The sequence below is a fragment of the Monodelphis domestica genome, chromosome 4 (genome assembly GCF_027887165.1).
Source record: "Monodelphis domestica isolate mMonDom1 chromosome 4, mMonDom1.pri, whole genome shotgun sequence".
Taxonomy (NCBI): Eukaryota; Metazoa; Chordata; class Mammalia; order Didelphimorphia; family Didelphidae; genus Monodelphis; species Monodelphis domestica.
The window spans coordinates 190074128-190097147 of record NC_077230.1 but is presented as its reverse complement, the minus strand read 5'-3'; the positions used below and the strand labels follow the sequence as shown (position 1 = coordinate 190097147).

At 33.4% G+C, this 23020-nt stretch overlaps 1 protein-coding gene across 1 annotated transcript in view; it reads right to left on the bottom strand.

Annotated features, from left to right (window-relative positions):
* AGPS (alkylglycerone phosphate synthase) overlaps positions 1-23020 on the bottom strand; it is a 190921-nt gene that overhangs the window by 6000 nt on the left and 161901 nt on the right. The window contains exons 18-19 of the mRNA XM_007494427.3: positions 19346-19445; positions 14881-14938 (exon numbers count right to left, since the gene is read on the bottom strand). Coding sequence (XP_007494489.2) covers positions 14881-14938; positions 19346-19445 — 158 coding nt within the window. The remainder of the gene's footprint in view (positions 1-14880; positions 14939-19345; positions 19446-23020) is intronic.

Below are 23020 nucleotides of genomic sequence, written 5' to 3'. Positions count from 1 at the left end.
GGGATAATTTACACATCTATCTTGTCAAATTTTCTATGGTTTATACTTTTACAATAATCAATCTAACATACATTTGATTAGTGAACTAGAAAGTTAAAAAAAGCTGTACAGCAGGCAAAGCCTTGGCCCTTCATAAACATACGTGATGGAAGATTTTAACCCCTTGGTGGCAGAGGTCTGTGAGCTCCTGCTGTCACTCATGAAAGTCTTGAACTGATGTCAAAAATCCCAGCTCATACCCCATGAAAAGATTTGGTTTGGTTTGTCAGCTCTAACAGTTGTAGGTCATGTTGTTTGCAATTACAAGAGCAAATAGGAAGCAAAATTCAAGTAAAAGGCTAAATCAAAGGGCAAAGCAATGCCTGAGAAGCAAGTCTTCCTGAGGTCTGATCACATGGGTAAACAATTTTTCAAAAAGTCACCAAAGAAGGCCTACTATTTAAAAGTGAGGAAATGTTTATTATATTCCAATCCCCAGAAGCTGATACTGAATTAGGATGTCTTTTGCAAAATACTTTCTGTACATGAAGGATGTATCTATTAAAAGACAGAAAGAATTTATATTCAAAACTGGGTGGATTATACTAATCCACACATATGGAGCTAAAGAATGCAATGAAATTTCAAGCATTCAAAACGGAAACACCTGTCCCCTCAACAACCTGCCAAATGGAAAAGGAATTTTCTAAGAAGCTTCTCAAGTGGAGAATCAACAAAGTGACCTAAGTCTAGCTAATCTATACTATGCCAAAACATTCTTTTAATGAGACCATTACAGTCTGAAATGGCAATTGTACTTGACAAGGAACACAGCCTTTGTGCAACCACTACCAACAGGTTCTTCTGCCCTACTGACCTCATATTCCCTTGTCTTGTGATTTAGCTTCTATTTGAGAGTAAAAGATAATGCTAGAAACAAAAAACAGGCAAAGTCTGCCATTGAAAATGTAACAATGAATCAAAGACCCCAACACTGGCAATTCTTGGAATGGCCTTTTTGGCTCCCTTATCTGTATTTCACTGATGTTCAAATTATATTATATAGATATAGATATACTGATAACTATAGAGAGTTCAGAAACCACAGATAGCTCATCTGTGTACCTATATCTGCAACATTCTTGTTTTAAATACCAGCTATTAGTGGTAAAATTAGGATTACATGTGTGACCTTGAATAAATTAACCTCTCTGGGCATAAGTCTTTGACAATATTAGAACCTAATCACATTAACTTTTAAAATTATTTTATTGGTTTTAGGGTGAAAATAAGATATTAGAAAATAATTTCTTACAGAATTCATTTAAAAACAAAGAATAAAATGGGTCCTTGAAATAGAGATGTGACTTTAAAAAAAGCAGAGAAATAGAATGGAACCAAAATACAATCCTTTTGGCACTTCTGGTTTTATTTTCCTGGATACTCTTTCACCATTATTCTCCCACACTGGCCATACCAATGTATCACAAATATTACCAAAAAATGGTAACTTGAACTTCTTTAATAGATGGAAGAACCTATGGTTCATAGCTATCTTGTGTAATTGGCCATTCAATTCAACCCAAGAATCTAGAGATTTTTTAAAGGGCTTACACAGCCTCATACCAATAAGGATTATCTTTAAGTTCTGGTATTTTGAAACTGGCTAGGTCCTAATGAGAAAGAAGCAAAGAATGATGAAAAGTTTCTGCTTCTTGACTCACATGAAGATCTGACATTACTTCAGAGAATTTTTAACCTATACATTTGTTTATGTTGTGAAACTGTCTTTGCTTAGAAGGATAAGCTGGACATTAGCCAACAGATCCATCAAATGAAAGATGCTAATGTTCAATATTTAAGAAAAATGTGAATATGACTGAGATTGTAAAAAATTCCTTGCCCCCCCCTTGAGATTTTTTTAAAAAGTACAGCAGTCACTCAACTCAATTTTCATCAGTATGATATCTGCAGCCTTCCTCAAGAGGCTACCATATTGATTTAGTGCAAATTTAGTGCAAATTTAGATTTAGTGTAAATATCCAATTGACTTTAAAATGAATGATGCTTAGAACTCTCAAACCCAACAAATCCAACAGGCTAAGCCCCCAGAAGTAGCAGATTACAAGCATGCTAAAATTGTTAAATGTTTCCATTAGATTTTTTAGTAGATTTGCTAGGTTTCCCTAAGTATACCATCATATCATCTGCAAAGAGTGATAGTTTTGTTTCCTCATTGCTTATTCTAATTTCTTCAATTTATTTTTCTACTCATTGCTTACAGCTAAGATTTCTAGTACAATATTCAATAATAGTGGTTCTTGCACCACCTTTGATCTTACTGGGAAGGATTCTAGCTTATCTTTATTACGAATAATGCTTGCAGATGGCTTTAGATAGATACTGCCTATCAATTTAAGGAAAATTTCATATATTCCTATGCTTTCTAATGTTCTAAATAGAAGTGCTATTTTTTGTCAAAAGCTTTTTCTATATCTATTGAGGTTATAAAATTTGTTGCTTTTGTTACTAATATGTTCAGTTATGCTGATTAAGATTTCCTAATATTGAGCAATCTTACATTTTTGGATTAAATCCTGCTTGGCCTTACTGCATAATCTTTGTGATATACTGCTGTAATCTCCTTGCTAGTATTTTATTTAGTATTTTGCATCAATTATTAGGGAAATTGGTCTACAGATTTCTTACTGTTTTTGCTCTTCCTGGTTTAGGTATCAGCACCATATTTGTGTCACAATAGGAATTTGGTAGGATTCCTTCTTTGCCTATTTTTCCAAATCTTTCACTTACACAGTATTGAAATTAATTGTTAAATGTTTCTTAGAATTCATTTATGAAACCAGCTGGTTCTGGGAATTTTTTGTTAGAGAGCTCAATGCTGGTTTAATTTCTTATTGTAAGATAGTTACTTAAGTATTCTATTTCCTCTTCTCTTAATCTAGGCAATTTATATTTTCGTAAATATTCATTCTTTTCACTGAGATTATCTGATTTACTGGCATATAATTAGGCTAAATAGCTCCTAATAATTGCTTTAATTTTACTTCACTGGTGGTGCATTTGCCCTTTTAGTTCTTGATACCATGAATATGTATGTTATTCCCTTTTTGAATCAATTCTGATGACAGTCACCTCCCGTATTACCCACATCCATCCCTCTACTTCAACCACCCTTCCCCCCCTCCAAAAAAAAGGTCTTTCTTGCAGGCCTCTTTTATGAGAGATAATTTTCACCTGGACGTTCTGTTGACTCTGCCATTCCAGAATTTGATTGGAGGCATTATTTCAAAGTTATTTGGAAGTGAATACTGGAAGAGTTCAGCTGAGCTGCTGCTTGTACTCTGCTATCTTGGCTCTACCCGGTTCCATTTATATTTTGAAAAAATATGATTTATGAAATATCTCTATGTCTAACATTCTGCTAAGCATCAATGGGGGAAAAAACCAAGATAAAATCTATCAAGGAAGCTTACAATCTAGCAGCTGAAAAGACCAGAAATGCGCAGATTTGAATGAAGAACAATCTGAAGATAACATGAGCAAATGTGAGGCAGTTCATTAACATAGCATTATCATTTAGTAACATAGCATTATCAAAGAGATAAGATTTAGCAAAACTGCCAGTTCTGTATAATTCAAGTTTTTTAGTACTGTACCAAAAGGCACAAATTTCAGACTCTCTCTGGTATTTTTAACCAATGCCTAAACTACAAGATTCACCTCTAGATACTTCAAAAATACAGTAAAAAGAAACATTTTAACCATCTTGGACAGCTATCTGAAGGTACAGCAAAGTACAGAACTCTAGTGCTAAAAGGGACCTAGGAAATCACTTGGATCAAATTAAAACTTAGATATGCAATGTCCTAATGTTGTATCTGAAGCAGAGTACAGCAGACTAAATTATTTACATTAATATAGCAGTGTTGGGGATTGCTAGGTGACTCAGTGGATAGAGAGAAAGGACTATTTGGTCTCAAACACTTCTTAGCTGTGTGATCCCAGGCAAGTCACTTAGCCCCAATGAGGGGAGAGGGAGAGGGAGAGGGAGAGGGAGGGGGGGGAGGGGGGAAGGGGGAGGGAGGGGGAGAGAGAGAGAGAGAGAGAGAGAGAGAGAGAGAAAGAGAGAGAGAGAGAGATGGAGAGAGACAGACAGAGACAGAGAGAGACAGAGAGAGAGAGCAGGAATGGAGGACAATCTAATTATATTATAATAATAATATGTAATAATAATGTAAAATAAACACTAAATCCGAATGCCAAGATAGCTAGGTTCAAGTAAAACCTATATCTAACATTTATGAATAAATCACTTAATTTTTCTAGACTTGAATTTTCGATTTTGAAAAATGAGTTTGGCCTAGATAATTTTTCAACATTATAACTTATGATCATATACCTTTAAACGCAATCATCACTGATATCTAAGTACAAGTTAACCAACCAACCAAATACAAAACCCAAACTTGCTGATCTGTATACTCTTCAAAAGTTGCCATAGGATATAATGTGGGGGTTTGGGGAGAGGTAGTGGGAGAATTAGCAGAGTTCGACACATTGTTCTATAATGTAGCCAGTATCAAAAAGGCTATAAGTATATCAAGAGGCAGGACCTGAGCCCAGACCTTCTAGATTTCTAAGGCCAGTCTTCTAGGCATTAGGACACACTGTTGGAATCTGTCCCAAATATAAAACTTCCTGCCACTTTTTCAAACAATAAATTATTCATCAGCTTCTCAGCAATATTAAAAGGATAAAATTTAAAAAAGCTCTGGCATGCTCATTCCATGAGGCTATCTTTAAAGAGGTAAGATATCCCCATCTATTTGGAAAGGATTATAAATTACTATAGAATGATATAAGAAGATGGGGTGGCTTCTGTTAGTCATTTCATTAAATGCTGTTAGTCAAAACACCATGTTAGATGAAAGGAACAATACTATGGTAATAAAAGCTCATATTTACATAATATTTTAAGGTCTACAAAGCACTTTCCCTATAATAATCCTGCAAGGGTACAGGCATTAGTACCCTCTTTTTGCAGATGGAGAAACTGAGGTTAAAAAAAGTACAGTTATTTGATTGAGGTCACAAAACTGGTGAGTGCTTCAGTGAAAATGCAAAACCAGACTTTCTAACTCTAGATATGGGATTCTGCATGGCAGCATTCTGCCACAACTATGAGATCAAATAGACATTAGCACCTTTATATAGCAGTTGTAAAATGATGTGCTGGGAAGGCCTTATAAATGGTTTACTTTTATATTCCTGTACTGAAAATCTATAAACAATACTTTTCAGATAAGAAGATAGAATCGTAGGAATTTAGAAGGAAATGAGTAATTCCTAAAAAGAAAAAAAAAGAAAAGAAAAACTAAGAAGGAAAAGAGGAGAACTCCTGGTCTGGTGAGTCTTTAGATTTCTATGCTTATATCCCTAATTATCATTTTTTTATTTGGTGAAGAATAAAGGCTACATCAAAATAAAGAAAAAGGTCAAAGGCAGGGCTCTAAAAAGAGATATATATAGTAAGAATCACAGCAATTCATTGTTAAGTAAACTTGTAGCTTACAACTAGTGGGTAAGGAAAGGGAAAACTTTGTTGTTCAGTCATTTCAGTTGTGTCCAACTTTTCATGATCCCATTTAGGATCTTCTTGGCAAAGAAACTAGAATGGTTTGCTTCTTCTTCTCCAGTTCATTTTACAGATGAGGAAACCGAGGTGAACAGGTGAACAAAGCTAATGAAGTGTCTGAAGTCAGATCTGAACTCAGGAAAATGAGTCTTTCCAATTAGGTTCAGTACTCTATTCACTTTGCCACCTAGCTACCAAGATCTTAAGAAATATTTCATTTCCTGGTGGATAATATGATAACAACATATTTTGGAACAAAGAATATGATATATAGAAATATGTATTAGTTATATCTGGAAAAACTTGGGATCTGTGTCCTGATGCTATGAGATTTTTGTGTTCGCATCACCATTTTTCTTATTTTCTGCTGGGAACAACGATCTTCATGTTAATGAAAGAGGAAGGTTGCCTCTGGACCATTAAACATAAAGAAATTTCAAATGACTATTTTTAGGTTTTATTTATGGTTCAAAAAACATATTAAATAGTTAATAGACACTAAGTACCTACTATGTGCCAAGAACTATGCTAAGTGCCAGGGATTAAAAAACAGTCTCTGACCTCACAAGTGAAAGGCTGGGCAACAACAAACAAATATGTACAAATAAGTTTTATATAGGAAAAATAGGAAATAATTAACAGAGAAAAGGCACTAGAATTCAGAGGATCAAGGAAAGCTTCCTGTAAAACAAAGGATTTTAGCTAGGATTGGAAGAAAGCCAGGGATGTCAGTAGTCAGAGAAGGGAGAGTATTCAAAGGACAGGGACAGTTGGAGAAAATGCCCAGAAATAAAAAATGGAAAAAGCCAGGAAGCTAGTGTTATGATATCAAAGAATATGTATCAGTAAGGGTACTAGGACTTTGAATTTCAAACAGACGATTTTGTATTTGATTCTGGAGGTGATGGAAAGCCCTTGGAGCATATCAAGTATGGGCATGACACAATTATACCTCCACTTCAGGAAAATCACTTTGATAGCTGAATGGAGGATGAACTGGAGTGGGAAGAGATCTATCAAAGGTATTTCAATAGTTCAAGCATGTGATAAGGGCCTGCACCAGGGTGGTGACAATATCAGAGTAGAGAAGGGAAGAGGCATATTGGAGAGTATGCTGTAAAGGTGAGATTGACAATCCTTGTAACAGATTGGATATGGGAGTCAAGCAAGTGGGGATGAGCAGGAGGTGAAGAGTGGTAGTAAGGAGTCTTGGATGACATGTAGGTTTTGTGCCTGTGGGACTGGAAGGATGAGAAGTGTTCTAGGCACTAACAGAGAAGTTAGAAAGGGAAAGGGGAATAAGGGGAAAGAAAATCAATTCAGTTTTGGTCATGTTGAGTTTAAGGTGTCTATTGGATCTCCAGTTCAAGATATCTGAAAAGTAGTTGAAAATGTAAGATTGGAAGTCAAGAGAGAGGTTAGACTAGGATAGGTAGATTTGAGAATCTTTGGCATAATTAAATCCATGGGAATTGATGAGATTGCCATATGAGAAGCAAGGAGAAAAAAAATAATCACTACAAAACCCTAGGGATATCTATAGTTAGAGGGTGACCTAAATGAGATCTTAGTAGACTGAAAAGGAGCTGCCGAACCAGGAGATAACAGCATCCCAAGAAATTAGAGAAGAGAGTGATCAACATTGCCAAAAGGTGCAGAGAGGTTAAAAAAAAGAGGCCACTGGATTTGGCAACTAAGAAATCATTAGTAATTTGGAGACAGCAGCTTTGGGGGAATGATAAAGTCAGAAACCAGGCTGTAAGTGGTTAAGAAGTGAGAGGAGAGAAAAATGGAAGCACCTTCTCTGGATAGCATTTTTAAGAAGCTTGATTACCAAGGGCAAAAGAGATGTTGAATAAAAGTTAGCAGAGACTAAAGATCAAGTGATATTTTTTTGAGGATGGAGGAAACATGGGCATACTTTAGGCAGTAGAGAAGAAGCTGAGAGGGAGAAATTGAAGATAAGTAAGAGTGGGGATGACAAAGGGATCGATCTGTTTGGAGCAGACAAGATGGAATGGTATCATACGAGCAGGTAGAGAGGTTAGCCTTCATTAGGAGGAAGGTGAGATCAGAAAAAGAAACTACTTTTGAAACATTGAAATTTCTTCACAAATTTAAATTTCAGATCAATTCAACAAGCATTCCTTAAATAGGCAAAAGCGAAAATATGTCCATCATCCTTCCCTCAAAACTGTAAGATTAAATACAAATGTGTATATATATATATATACACATAGAAGTTTTAGATCTAATTTTTATTAAAACTTATTTAGTCATCTTTCTAATTGAATTATAATGAACCATACACATGAAAGACCCTTTTTTGAGAACACTAGAGATGATGATCACAATTAGCCACAATTAGGACACATGAATTGAAGTTATATAACTTAACTGAAACGTCATTTCTGAATTCTGACATTTCTTAAGTTAATAACACATGAATTAAAATGGTGGCTGTGATATTTCTAACTATCAGCTAGGAATACTCAAAACAACTAGCCAAGACCAGAGGTTTTTACTCATTCCTGAAGCTAAGGGTTCTCTTTTCTGAATATCCTTAATCCTCTCCTTTCCCATATCTACCTCACATACTCCTGGTATTGTTTTCTAATGCCAATTAGCCTGGAATACCGAGAGGAGCAATGGAGAAGAAGCTGGACGGAATCCTGATGGATGTAGAGAATCAAACAGTCAGCAAGCATTTGTTAACCATCCACTGCTGTATAGGAATTGGAGTATCCAAAAAGCCTTCAAAAACTTAATCAAATATTTTTTTAAAAAATAACTTAACCAAGAAACATTTATTAAACTCCAAGTCTCTTCTAGACACTGGGAACACAAGATGGACGTTCTCTTTACTCTCCTTACAATTAAATGGGGGTTACAAGGTCATACATTTTCTCTCTCGCTCTCGCTCTCCCTCCCTCCCTCCCTTTCTCTCTCTCAATATTTTAAAAAATACAGTGGTGAAGTAATCCTTGTGGGAAACAGAAATGCCATGCAGCTACTACTATAAGAATGAGTAGAAAATAACTAAAGCTTCCAACTCCTAGTTCCACTTAAATATTCAAAATCTTTGATTTAGTTGATTCCAAAGCTCTGCTTCCTGGGGAAAAGAACAGTACGCCATTGTGGTAACTTATCTCTACAGTGGCAACCAAATGGAACAGGAGCAATTGGAGCAAGCTGCAACTTTGAAATTATTCTTTAGATCTCATTTGCTTGGACTTCATAAAGTCTGGAGACATTTTTTTAAGGACAATGATAATTATATATGATTAGAAAATGATATAAGTATTTGATAATTTCAGTTGAATAATGAAAACTTCCAAGAATTTGTGCTTATTAAAGAACTACATCTAACTTCTATTAAAATTTACTGAGTTAGTAATCTTTCTAATTGAGAGAATTATAATGCACCATATATATAATATACCCCTTTTTTGAAAACATAAGAGAGATGATGGTCACATTAGGCCACAATTAGGACACAGGAACTGATTTTTCACAAGTCAAAGACAACTGGTTAGAAATGATCTGCCAGCTACTGCATCATATATAAAAGGTTATGAGAAGTCAATTATAATAACCTTATGGTGATATATAGAGGTACTTCTCAAAACTCAATGTTAAAGTACCCTTTATATACCAGTAGCCAGTCTTATTCACACTAGGGGGTCATTCTGGAAAGCAAAAAGTGCTCTTTCTGCCATTCACCTAGAAACTGGTCTCTTCATAGATGAGAGGCCATATGTCCCATCTTCTGCTTGTCAACCAAGGAAGCAGATGTTATGATTGGCAAAGTAGAACAAAAGATGGAAAGAAATATCATGTTCATGGTATTCCCTCACTCATTCTCTTGTTGCGAATAGACAAAGAACTCATCATTCTACAGGAAATCTGTCATAAAGGGAACTTGGGTTTCCAGGTCCATTCAGACCACCCAAAACCTACTTAATATATAATGCAGTGGAAATAGTAAAGAGATAAAGGTGAACTTTTATGTGAAGAATAACAGCAGGTTATAAGAAATGCACAAAAAAGTTATGGTCTTCATTTATTTCTCATTGATACTCTCTTCTTGTTTTAAAGTTTTTTATCTTTGGATCAAAGAGAGATGAAAGTTCTCTTCTACTAATTTTCTTTGATCAACAGGAAAGATTACATGAGAGTTCAATTACATATGGAAAAAAAAAGAAACTATTTCCAAAGGAGATGAGGAAAAATAAGTGTATGAATTTTATCTGTTAGGAGCAGGGAACAGTCAATGACAGCCTGTATTTCTCAAATAAAACTTTTGAACTTAATTTCAAAAACAAGAAAGCCAAAGAATTAATTTTAATACAACTATTTGGTTGATATTTTATGAAGATTTATAATTCTTAACAAGGAATTATATGCCTAGTTTTAGAAGACTAATAATTTAAAAATCTAGTCATAAATTAAATATACTTCTAGTATAAACTTTGTTGCTTAAACTGACCAGTTCTTCATTTACAAAAACAAGCTCTATGAAGATTAAGTTAAGCAGGCTTTATATTTCCTATAGCCTCGAGTCCCAGACTACATCTGTTTTCTTTGATACACAAAACCAGAGTTAAAATAGCTCCATTTATCACAGCATGATTGTAGGCAGACAAACCAGTCTGTCTGTTTCCAGATAGCGAAAGCAACTGTTATTAATCACAATTACAGGCCAAACACAACAAGAGAAATTGCATCAATATTCTCCCAACCCCCAACCCTTCTACTCAAAAGTGGCACTTAGAATGTCATGACAGGGGCTGAAGGTCAATGAATAAAGAGGATACTATGAGGTTAGTTCTGAGTAGTAAGTTTGTGACACATATTATATAAAACCTTGCCATATATTTTTTAAATGTTCTCCTCTCAGAGAAGTCATGTTCAACAAGTTTATATAATTATCAGTTCTTGCTATTGCTATATGTTTATATTTTTAAATCAAAATACAAACTTCATATTAATATAAGTATTTCCTATTAAAATATAATATATTTTGCAATAGTCAGGACTGTACATATTAAAATTAATATATAAGTAGCAATCTTGAAAAGTGACATACATCTAGGATTTTTAACTACAAAATCAACAATTTTTAGAGTTAAAGTTTACTAAAATTAGTGTTCTCTAATATTAGTATTTATTTCTATCAGTGTAAAAGGAATCCATTGCTTCTCCTACATACAGAAAAAGTACTTTTTGTTGAGTGAAAATTACTTTTGGTTATAGATTAAGAAAAAGTATTAATGGATGACAACTAAATCTTTTACCCCTTTAGTGTTTCAATCCCTTTTAAATAAATTGAACCTATTTCCTCACTAGTTAGACTAAGATACAGAATACTGATTTATTACTTAGATTTTATTCAAGAAAAGAAACTCAAGTTAGGGATGGAGTCTCCCAGTAAACATAAAAGGTTTATTTCTGTTTTAAGGCAAAGAGTATAGGAGATCACGTGGACATTCAACTGAAGAATTACCTTCTTCAAGGTATAGCTTGATATTTTGGGAAAGGGCAGTACTACTTCTTTTCACTTATCCAGATTTTATCTCATTAACAAAATCAATATCAACATTTTCTCACATATCTTTTGGATTAAGTTTACTTTTTCAAGATAAAATTCCATGAGAAATACAATAACCACTTAGTTAAGCTTTTAAAGTTGAATTAGTAAGTGTATTCCAAGCATTCTTCTATAAAGTGAAAAACCTTTTATAAAATTTGAAAAATTAAAAACAATTAAAAAAAACTTATGTAAATACATTCTAACATGAATTTACATTTAGATTCAGTTACTTAATAATTTTAAAAATTAAGACATAGAAACTGTAATATGTATGTATATATATATATATATGCATATTCTCATGCCAGGTTGGTACTTAAATTAAATCATACAATTTAAACAATATAAAATATGAACAAAAAGTGATTCTATCCAATTTACAAAATAGAATAAAAGTCCTTTCTTGGTAAACTGTTTAAGGTAAAATTTAAAAGTAGGAAATCCACTACAATGTGTGTATTTATCTCCAAGGTGTAACTAAATTATTTTATTATACCTAAATGTATCAAATGATTTTTAAAAAAAAGTAGGCCATCACCTATAAGTACCAGATCTCAAACTATACTATAGAGCAGTGGTCATCAAAACAATATGGTACTGGCTAAGAAACAAAAAGGAGGATCAGTGGAATAGACTTGGTGTAAGTAACCTCAGCAAGACAGTCTATGACAAACCCAAAGATCCCAGTTTTGGGGACAAAAATCCACTATTTGATAAAAACTGCTGAGAAAGTTGGGAGACAGTGTGGGAGAGATTAGGTTTGGATCAACATCTCATACCCTACATACCCTATACACCAAGATAAACTGAGAATGGATGAATGACTTGAATATAAAGAAGGGAACAATACATAAATTAGGTAAACACAGAATAGTATACTTGTCAGATCTTTGGGAAAGGAAAGATTTTAAGACTAAGCAAGAGTTGGAAAAATTACAAAATTTAAAATAAATAATTTTGATTACATTAAATTAAAAAGGTTTTGTACAAACAAAACCAATGCAACCAAAATTAGAAGGGAAGCAACAAATTGGATTGTAAAGACAACTATAACTGGCATTTGGATCCTTTCTTTATCAAGAAAGCCAGCCTTAGGGGGCAGCTGGGTAACTGAGTGGATTGAGAGCCAGGCCTAGAGATGGGAGGTCCTGGGTTCAAATCTGACCTCAGATACTTCCTACCTGTGTGACCCTAGGCAAGTCATTTAACCCCCATTGCCTAGGCACTCTTCTGCCTTAGAACCAATACCCAGTATTGATTCCAAGATGGAAAGTAAGGGTTTAAAAAAAAATCTATTATAGGATTATTGGGAGACTCCAATGAGGTGACTGTATGCAAAGTATTTTACAAGCACGATGTAAATGTCATTTATAATTCTCACTAGGCAATATTTTTAATAGATAGGAGAGAAAATGTAATATTTCTCTTTAGACAACAAAATAAATTTTATCCATTGCATACAACCATATACATATGGTCGAACTATTGTTTAACTTGGCCCAAAGGACATATAATGTTTTCAGATTACATTGTTTATACTACTGCATGAAACAAGTTTTGCTTTGGCATTTATCTTCACTTGGTAGACAAGGCATAGCTCACTCGTAGGAACATCAGTAAATAAATTACCTATTATTTCCATACTCATGAAGATAAATGTCATTGAGATTAACACATGCCCAGAAAAGTCTTGGCATTTATACACATGTAATAGATGTCATGAAAATAATCCTAAACCTCATACTACACTACCTGCTAGAAAAACAAAACACTGGTCCTTTGTGTAATACAATCAGTCAATGCAATGGTTTTCTAAACAATTATATAGCCAGAAGAAAAATTTTAAGTGATTTATGTGGTTAAAATATCTAACCATTTGTGCAGTTTTTATGAAAGTATAAGATTAAAAGTGCAACATAAAGCAAAATTAGTTTGGCTCTTGGCTTATTACAAAGTTCTTTCGATACTTCGAAAGTAATTAATATCTTTGCTCTTCTCAATTCCATTCACTGCCTTTTGGTCATTGTCACTTACTAACAGAGGGATAGAAAATAGAGAGGAAGAAAAGCTGGCTTTGACATTTGTTAATGGTTCTCTTAAAAACATTTAATGGTGAGGATAAGCAAAATATTAAAAGTTTGAGGATCACCATTTCTTTTTATTAATAGGAAATTTCTATTCTAGAAGCAGATAATTAAGACACAGCTTTGATAAACCAACACAACTATTCTTGACAAAAATCTCCTTTCCATCTATAATCTAAAATCCTATTCTAAAAAATATGTATTTTCAAATTATAAAAGTAAAAGATACTACTTTCTACAGGTCCAATAATTGACTTTATTTTTAAAACACATATCTGTCTCAGAATCAATTTTGTGTCTTGGTTCCACGGCAGAAGAGTGGTATGAGCTAGGTAATAGGGGTTAAATGACTTGCCCAGAGTCACAAAGCTAGGAAGTATCTGAGACCACATTTAAAGTAATTTCTACAAGAAAGAATGAGAAAGTATGTCAAAGTTAACATTAATTTTCTCTAGCTTTCTGCTGTATCCTTGATGGTGTCATTATGCCTCTCCTTTCCAGCCTATCTCTTGACAATACAAGAATATATCCCAAATCTGTGGTAGAATTGAAGGGGTAAACTTTGAATTGTGAACTCAGGTAGGTTCTCTTGATTCAATACTGTGGGTCCTCAATGAGTCACATGAATTGAACAGAAGGTGACTTTCTGTTTTTTTTAATAGGATCAGATTCCCATCAATCTTGAAAACTATAGATGTACAACCAAATGGAGAATGATTGATCAAATTGTGGTATTTGCATCTTATAGATACCAATGTATCAGCAGAAATACTGACTATGAAAAACTCAAAGAAATGACACACATGAAATTATGAAAAATATAAAATAGAAGCAAAAGAACAATATGCATATTCACTACAACTATGTCATTAAAGTCAATGATAACAAATACATGGTAAAAACAAAAATTGTCTTCAAAAAGGATTATGGAAACAAGAAAATAATTTTAATACTACTATTATTTTAAAGACAACAAATATCTGGAAAGGGTGTTAAGCAACTGATAAATAATAAACATTTATAAATAAGTCTACAATCTCATATAAAATCACTATTTTGACTATTTCTTGTTTATATATTTGAATCTACTTTCAATGGAAGCTAAAGTAATTATTTTTTAGAAATAGAACAGTTTAATTGAAATTATGTTAGTTGGGCTACTGTCCTTCCTCCTTGACTCAGTTTCTTCATCAGTATAATAGAGATGATAATTACCCTACCTAGCTCAGAGTAAATTGTGTGAGGAAATTACTCTGTAAACAGAATACTACTACTACTACTACTACTACTACTACTACTACTACTACTACTACTACTACTACTACTACTACTACTACTACTACTACTACTACTACTACTACTACTACTACTACTACTACTACTACTACTACTACTACTACTGATGATGATTTTTCTACACAAAATCTCCCACTATACCAGTCTAATATTTCTAAAGAAATTCCAATTAATGATTTTATAATTTATTGCTAACATTAAAAGAATAGAATTGCTTAGTAAAAATGTACTTACAAATTGAGAATGTTAAAAATTCTAAACAAAATTATTACCTCCATGATGATGTGACAGGCTTCCTCCATTGGCAAGGATTTCTTCTCTAGCAGCTGCCTAAATTTGGATACAACAGAATAATCTTTACTTAACCTTCACTTTGCAAAGATAAGAAAGACAGAAAAGACCCAAATCCTAACTGAGGTACATATTTCCTGTGTAAACCTCAAAAATGTTTTACAATCTCAAGTATACCACTAACTTTGAGACACTGTACTGCAGTACTGCCCCCTACAAAATGACAACTACCCAATGCAATCTATGTTTTATAAGTATTTTCTCATGAAACTTTGTAACCTCTACAAGTATTTTGAACACATAAAATGACAAAGATTCATTTACTAGCTCTAGATTGTGAGATAGGTTACCTGTAAATAATAGGAAGTATTAGGTTATCATATAACTTTGCATTAAATTCATGATTATGCCTGAGCTAAAAAAAAAAAAAGAGTATTATTTCCAAAACACCAGAGACTAATTATAAATGCTTTTTAAAATTTCGCTAATGTGTTTCACCAGACTAATGTTTTGAAATGTTAAAGTATCTTTGGGTGACTACTGATAATTATTTTATTTAATTTTTTTACCAGTCCTCTGGCTTTATTAAATCAATTAGGCACCTACTTTGTGCCAGATGCTGTGCACACAGAAATAAAAATAAAGCAGTCTCTGCCATCAAGAAGCTAACATTCTGCCAGAGCAGACAACGCATGCCTATATAAGCATATACAAAATAAATGGAAGGTAAAGGGGGGACTGATTAACTGCCAAATGGCAGGGAATCAGGAAAGGTTTCATTAAAAAGTGGTGCTTAAGTAAAGGTAAGAAACACATTTCGGTTCAGAGAAAGGAAATGGAGTGCTCTGTGTATGAAGAACAGCAAGAAGACCAGTTTGGCTGAAATAGAACACATGGGATAGAAGGGAATAATGTGTAATAATACTGGAAAAATGTACTATAGCCAGGGTATAAAAGGTTTTAAAAAATGAAGAGAGGAATTTAGAAGTGATCTAGATTAAGTAATATGATAAGGCTCATGCTTTTGAAAATCAATAGCAGCTATGTGGAAGATGGCTTGGCTTGGGGAGACAGTGAGGTAGGAGGGCTAATTAGGAAACTATTGCAATAGGCAAGGCAAGAAGCGATGATTGGTTGACTTAGCCTGGTGGTTGTATGAGCAGAGAGAGAAGGATGGATGTGAGGAATCTTATGGAGGAAAAAAATGACAATAGCCACTGATGTAGGTAACTAAAGTGATAATGTTGAGATTTTGAATCTAAGTGACTAGAAGGGTGGTACCTTTGACAGAAATGGGGAAGTCTGGAAAAGATGTGAGTTTTAGAGGAAAGATGAGTGATATTTTAGGCATTTAAGTTGAGGAGCCTATGGGACATCAATAGTATAGCAATTACTGATGAATATTGGCATCTCCTCTGCATCTTAGAACTGTTTATATAGACAAGTTTATGGAGCTAGTTTTAAATATGATTTTATAAACTATTTTCTCAAAATGGCAACTAAGTGGTATATAATGGATAAAATGCTAAAGTAATCAGGAAGACTTCAAATCCTGTTTCACACACTTACTAGCTGTGGTAACCCTAAGCAAATCACTGCTCCCAAACCTCAGTTTTTAATAGTTCCTACTTCATAGAGTTGCTATGAGGATCAAAACAGATAATATATGGAAAGTGCTTCCTAAACCTTCAAGTGCTTTATAAATGTTAGCAATTATTATTATGTTTTAGTACAGCAGAACTAAAAGTAATTTTCCTCCTAGGATAGGACCAAATTCTTTTTGAAGTGCTATGCCTACTTTGCATGAAAAGCCCTAAAGATAAACACCTAAAAAGCAAACAACTAGAATAAATGAAGTATCAGAAAATTTAAAGCTGCAGAAATTGGGAATCATAGCCATCTTTCAGGTATAAACAATCAGATTCACAATCAGATGATAGGGTCCAGGAATTTAATCAATCAATAAACATTTATTAAGTGCAAAGTACTATAATTCTTAGCATGGCATAGCTATATGTTAAGCTGCCAAAATTCAGGCCAGTTAAAAAAAAATGTACCTAGTGTTAGAAACACATGCATGTGTGTGTACCCGCAAGATGACATTTCAGTTTTATAAACCTAAAGGACAAATTTGCAATTCAAGTTGAGGATCTGAATATCCATACTATGATCTACTACATCTACTTAGAGATGACATTCTGAAAGCAAAAATGTCCCTGAAAGTCATCTATTTAACTGACCACACATTTTGCTGGAGGCCAGCAAAAACCAATATAAGGCATTAGAACTAAGGCTGAGTTTGGCCGAGGCTCCCCAGTTCACATTATCCACCCTAAATGCTGTCCTTCTTGAACTGGAATGAAATAAAAGAAAAAAGCAGATGACACAGAACACAGACATCCTTTACTCATCTCTTTCTTATCAGTAGAAGATATCCAGATGTTTTACATTTATGGAAATCTCTAAAATTTACATGTTGTAATTGTTGAGGCCAGCCACTCTCCATTAGCAAAGAAAATTAAAAACTGATTCTACTCTTCTAGGGGGGGAAAATGATGGCCAATAACAACTTAGTAACTAAATTCAAATGTATAAAATTAAAAAAAATGAGAAAGCCTGATACAATGGAAAGAGAAATAGATGTGGAGTCAGAACACCTAAAACTGAATCCCAGCTGTTTGTTTTTACCTTTGTGACCTAAGGCAAGTCCCCAAACTTCTCTGGACCTCGGTTTTCAATAAAGAGTTAGAACCAGATCTATTTTAGCTTTAAATTCTATGTTCTACTTGACAGGAAAACAGTCAATTCCTTTCCAACTCTTCTTAGGATGGATTGAGAGAAAATGGGTTTAAATGTCAAAGAGATATATGCTAAATATTAATTATGAATGTTATTTCATAATTAAATATTAATTATGAATGTTATTTCATAATTAAATATTAATTATAAAGTTAAAACTTCTTGAATATAAACTCTTGATAAACATTGTAACAGTAAAATAGGTCTCCATAGGAAGTTTCTCAGACTCTTGGATGGGGGTGAGGGGGGTGTTAAACTTTTTACTTATAAAGAAAACAGTTTTAAATAATAACTTTTCAATTTATACATGAATCAAGATGACTCCACATAAATGTGAAGTATTAGCAGGAAAAATGAAGTACTTATTAGATTTGTTTTTAAAAAAGATGCTAAATGAACAGTGAGTGCTATGGAAGGTATATGGTTATATATTGATACATATACAATTCCTCTGGTTTAACTTACAGATATAAACTGAAGTTTTGAGTATACTGTGTTGTCAAGCCATTTTACTAATCATGAATCAAGATTGGGGAATCAATATTGTTCATTCATTTCACCACCATAAAACAAATAAACACTAAATGATGATTCAGGGAACCTGGATTCTAGTTTCTACCATTAACTTGCTTTGTAACTTGATCAAAATTTTAACTTCCCTGAGCTAGTTTATTCATTTCTAAAACACTATTATCTGTTCACTCAGAATGTAAAACGCAGATGAGGATAAAAAAAAAAGAATAACATGTGAAAAGTGCTCTGAGAAATAAAAGCTCTTTACACAATTTTGCAAGATAATATTACAATTGCCAAATAGATGCAATTATGTACTCTTCTTAATTTTGAAAAAATAGCATTTTAAACAATACTATAAAATTGGCTACAAATTATTCTATAATTGTCCCCCATTTAGTCAAATAAACATATATACAAATATATGCACACACACATATATACACACATACAAATTTAATAAGATTTCAATTCAGTTGCAAGTCACCAACATTTTATATTAACCACTTCAAGGGACTAATAAATTGAGATATTCAGAAACTAGATATAACTATGATCCTAAATGTCTAGCTCTATACATCGGATATACTTAAAAATGAAAAAGCTGTATCTGACCAGAAATTTTTATAATAATTAGTAGTAGATAAAGAAATGAAGATCTGAGCCATTTAGGAAGGGTGATAGATGACAGATAGCAAAAGCACCTTAACATCCCGAGTATGTATAACCTCAACATGAAAATAAATGGTCATGATTATCACTAAGGCAGGGCATATTAAAAATATTATAGCTCTCTGGCTGACCTCAAAGGCAGTTACCACCTGGATACAGTCTATTGCCAAAGTGCTATCATATGAGGCTCCTGAGGTCTTTGTGTTATTTTTTTGTACCCAAATGCTATATGTTAAAAATAAAACCCGAGGATTTTTAGCCTGCAGATTAGAATGGTACTGTTATTCTACAACCAAGCCATAACATTAGAAAGCCAGTACAAGGGAATATTTACAGGGCTTCTTGGGAATAGGAACTGATATAATTATTTATGACAAAAGACCATCAAACTAAGCATCAAAAATTTGTATTACAAGTTGACTAAAGATGATTAAGGAATAGAAGTTATTTCTTTGCAATTACCTCAGTTTGTTCAAAGACAGTCAGAGGGTCACTAATTCCTCTGTAGTTAAAGGCAAAATAGAAGTAGATACATGCACCTGCATCATATGTCTGTGTCACCCTAAAAAGTAAGACAAGAGAAAATCAAAGAACTTTAGTATTACATGAAATAAAACATCATAACATATAAAACTACTAGATCTTTAAGGCTAAGATCATTTTTATAATTAGTTTAGGTCATTTTCTCATTCCCTATCCAATTTTCTTCTCTGCTGATTTCTTAAAAGTATTTTTTCATCTAAAAGGAATCTAATTAATTAGCCCCCTTTAGTGCTAGTGCTAAAAACTGGTAAACTAAAAAAGCATTGGGAGAGAAAAGGATCTTATTTTAACTGTAACTTTAATTAATATTAGCACAAATTTAGTCATTTTTGCTGTTTAATCTCATACTGCTAAAAACTGGGAAATAAAACACAAGCCTTCCTTTATTCATGGCACTGTTTTCACTGTTAGTTTTTTTTTAATTACAGTAGTAGTTATTCAGAAATAATGGCAACAAACTATTAGGTATACTAGTGAATATACAATTAGAAGTCTGTTCTTCTAATCAAATAAAATGATGACATATAAACTGAACAGTGTGTATATAACTTGAGGAATGTGTTATTTAAGCCTAAAAGTAATAGATATCTTAACATGGAACAGTATACTATTTCTTACTCTTCCATTCAACTAAATAGATCTGAGCAATTATTTCCGCATTAGAATGGTATTTTAAAAATTCAGACTTTTATTTACACTATAAACACCACACTGGCATTCTTGGCATATGAAGGAAAGAAAGAAAATACCTACCAATGATGAACAGAAGGAGTAACCTGACATGAAATAAATTTTCCTCCTATAGAAATAAGTGCTAGGAAGAAAGTGTAGTCATGTAGGAAAAACCCTAAATAGAAATTTAGAAGCCAAGCAAAACATAAGGAACTAGCTCTGCCATTGGCTCAGGCATAGCTTAGGTGGCCAACATGGAGCCTATGGTAAAACTCATAGTGACTTGAAAAGGACTTGTACAAGGAAGAAGCTTTTCAAAACTGTTTTTCTTCCCATATTATGGAAACCAAATATTTAAAGAGCTTTGAGTTTTCTGGGAAAAGACATGTTTTAAAGCAAGGTATAATTACTGTTGTTTGTTAGTGTTTAAAGATAATAAACATTAAACATATGTATAATATATGTATATAAACATAAATTGTACATTTTGTTGAGCTATTTTAGGATTAAGAAAATTAAATAATCTGAGAAAATGTCAAAAGAAGAAACTAATTCTGGATGCAAAATAAAAGAACTTGCTTATTGGAAGCAATTATTTCAGATAATTTTCATGGATAATTATGCTACTCTCTCTTTTCAAAGCCCTCTCCAACAAGGCTTCTAATCATCATTCAACTAAAAATGTTTTCTCCACAACTATCAATGATCTCTTAATCGATAAATCTAATAGCCTTTTCTCAATATTGAACCTTTTTGGCTTCTCTTCTCTCTGGATTTTTGTGATACTACTTTTCTCATCCTTTTTTGCTTGCTCATTATCTATGTCAAAGTCACTAACTATGACTCCCCACAAATTCTCCCCAAGATTCCTTCCTGGACCCTCTTCTCTTTTCTTTCTAAACTTTTGGTCTCACTGGTTTCCATGAATCATACATCATTTCTGTGCATAAGATTCCTAGTTGTTCTCCTGATCTACAGAATTATACCACCAATTATGCCTATTAAACATTCCAAACTGGATGTTCTGGAGTTATCTCAAACTCAACATGCCCAGAAAAGAAATTATTATCTTTCCCTCAAATCAAAGTCTCTTCTAAATTTCCCTGTTCCTATTAAGAGCTCCATCTTTCCAGTCACAGAATTTTACCCTCTTGGTCTCTGCTATTCAACTCACATGTTCAATATATTGCCCAATCTTCTAATTCTTTCTTTAAATGGTCTCTAGCATGCCTTTCTTTCAACTCAAACAGAGCCTATTCCAGGTCCTCATTTCCTCTTGCCTAGGCTACTCTATAGCTTCATAATTAATTTCTCTGACTCAAGTGTCAATCCAACCCAGTCTCAATTCAGTTCCCAGCTGATGATTTTCCTTATGCACAGATCTACTATACATAAGCTACCTACCCAATTCCAGTGACTCCCTATAACCTACAGGATCAAATACAAAAGTTCTGTTTCGTCATTTTAAACTCTTCAAAATCCAGTCCCTTCCCTTCATACCTTTCTAGTCTTATATTCTACTACCTTTCACAAACTCCACAATCCAGTTATATTGGACTATTAGTTATTCCTTACATATGCTGTTTCATCACTCATCTCAGTGTCTTTGTACTGGATATTCCCTATGCCTGGAATATTCTCTTTCCCAACTTCTAACTGTGAAAATCCCAGGGTTCCTTAAAGATTTGACTCAAGCACTACTTCCTTCAGAGGGCATATTTTGGCATTCCCAGGTGACAGTAACATCCTTTCTAAGACTATCTTCTATCTATTTAATATTTCTTTTGTATATACTGGTTCATATGCTGTCTCCTGCATTAGGATGTAACTTCCTTAAGAGCAGGGATTTTTTTGCTCATTGTATCCCCAGCATATAGAACAGTGACTAGCATATATTAAGTGTTTAATAAAATTTGACTGTTGATTGAATGATGGATACCCTACTTGCTGTAAGGGTATTACCTCACCCTCTAAATTTTAACAGGCTTAGATGAAGGCCTTCAACCTAGGACATGGAAAAGAATCATAAAGGAGCTGTAAGACTCTTAAAGTGATGACATAGTTCCTATTTAAAAGTTTTCATAAACTTTATTGTACTTTTATTTCTAGGAGAATTATGAAAAGATTAGACTATCCACATTTACTAGTTTTTTTGGTTTTACTAGTTTTTCTTAAAAGTAGATAGAAGACTTTTTTACTCAGAGGTAAGGAACAACTTAAAGAAAACACAGTGTCTTTCCTTTGTTTAATTTTGACAAATACTGAAAAAAGACTGATTGGTCCAGGGAAGAGAAAATATATGTTTTCCTGATAAGAGTCTGAATTAGTTTAACAGTTTAGCTAATAAAAGTAACAAATACAGATAAGTAAGGGCCTAAGACCTTGCTCATGAACCCTATAAGGGGTTCATAATTTAACTGGACATAAAATAACAACAGAAGACAATTCTAGGTTGTATAAAATGAAAACTGAGATTTTGCAGCACTAGTTACATGTCAAAGCAGGAAAAAACTGTTGGGTAGCTGACAGGAAAAAGACTCATGGAGAAGTTGCCTTGAGTTGTAGCTTTAAGTTAGTATAGAATAGTATTGCCTTAACAGAGAGGAATAGTAATGTGAGGGGGGAAAGAACATCAGAAAAGGAGCAGGGGTAGACATGTTTGTTCTGTGAAACAGGAAAAGCCAAATTATTATATGAGTAAGAGATTCCCAATTGAGAAACGCATGCAAAAAACAAGGTTGGAAAGGTAAGATAGGCTCAATGCAGAGCCTACATTCCAAACTGAGTAGTTTGTACTTGATCAAAGAGGCAGTAGGAGGAGTCATTGTAAACTTAAGTAAGTAAAGGAGTGACATGAGATAAACAGTATTTTAGCGAAATTAATTTGGCACTAGTATGTAGGATAGCTTAAAACAGGGAGAG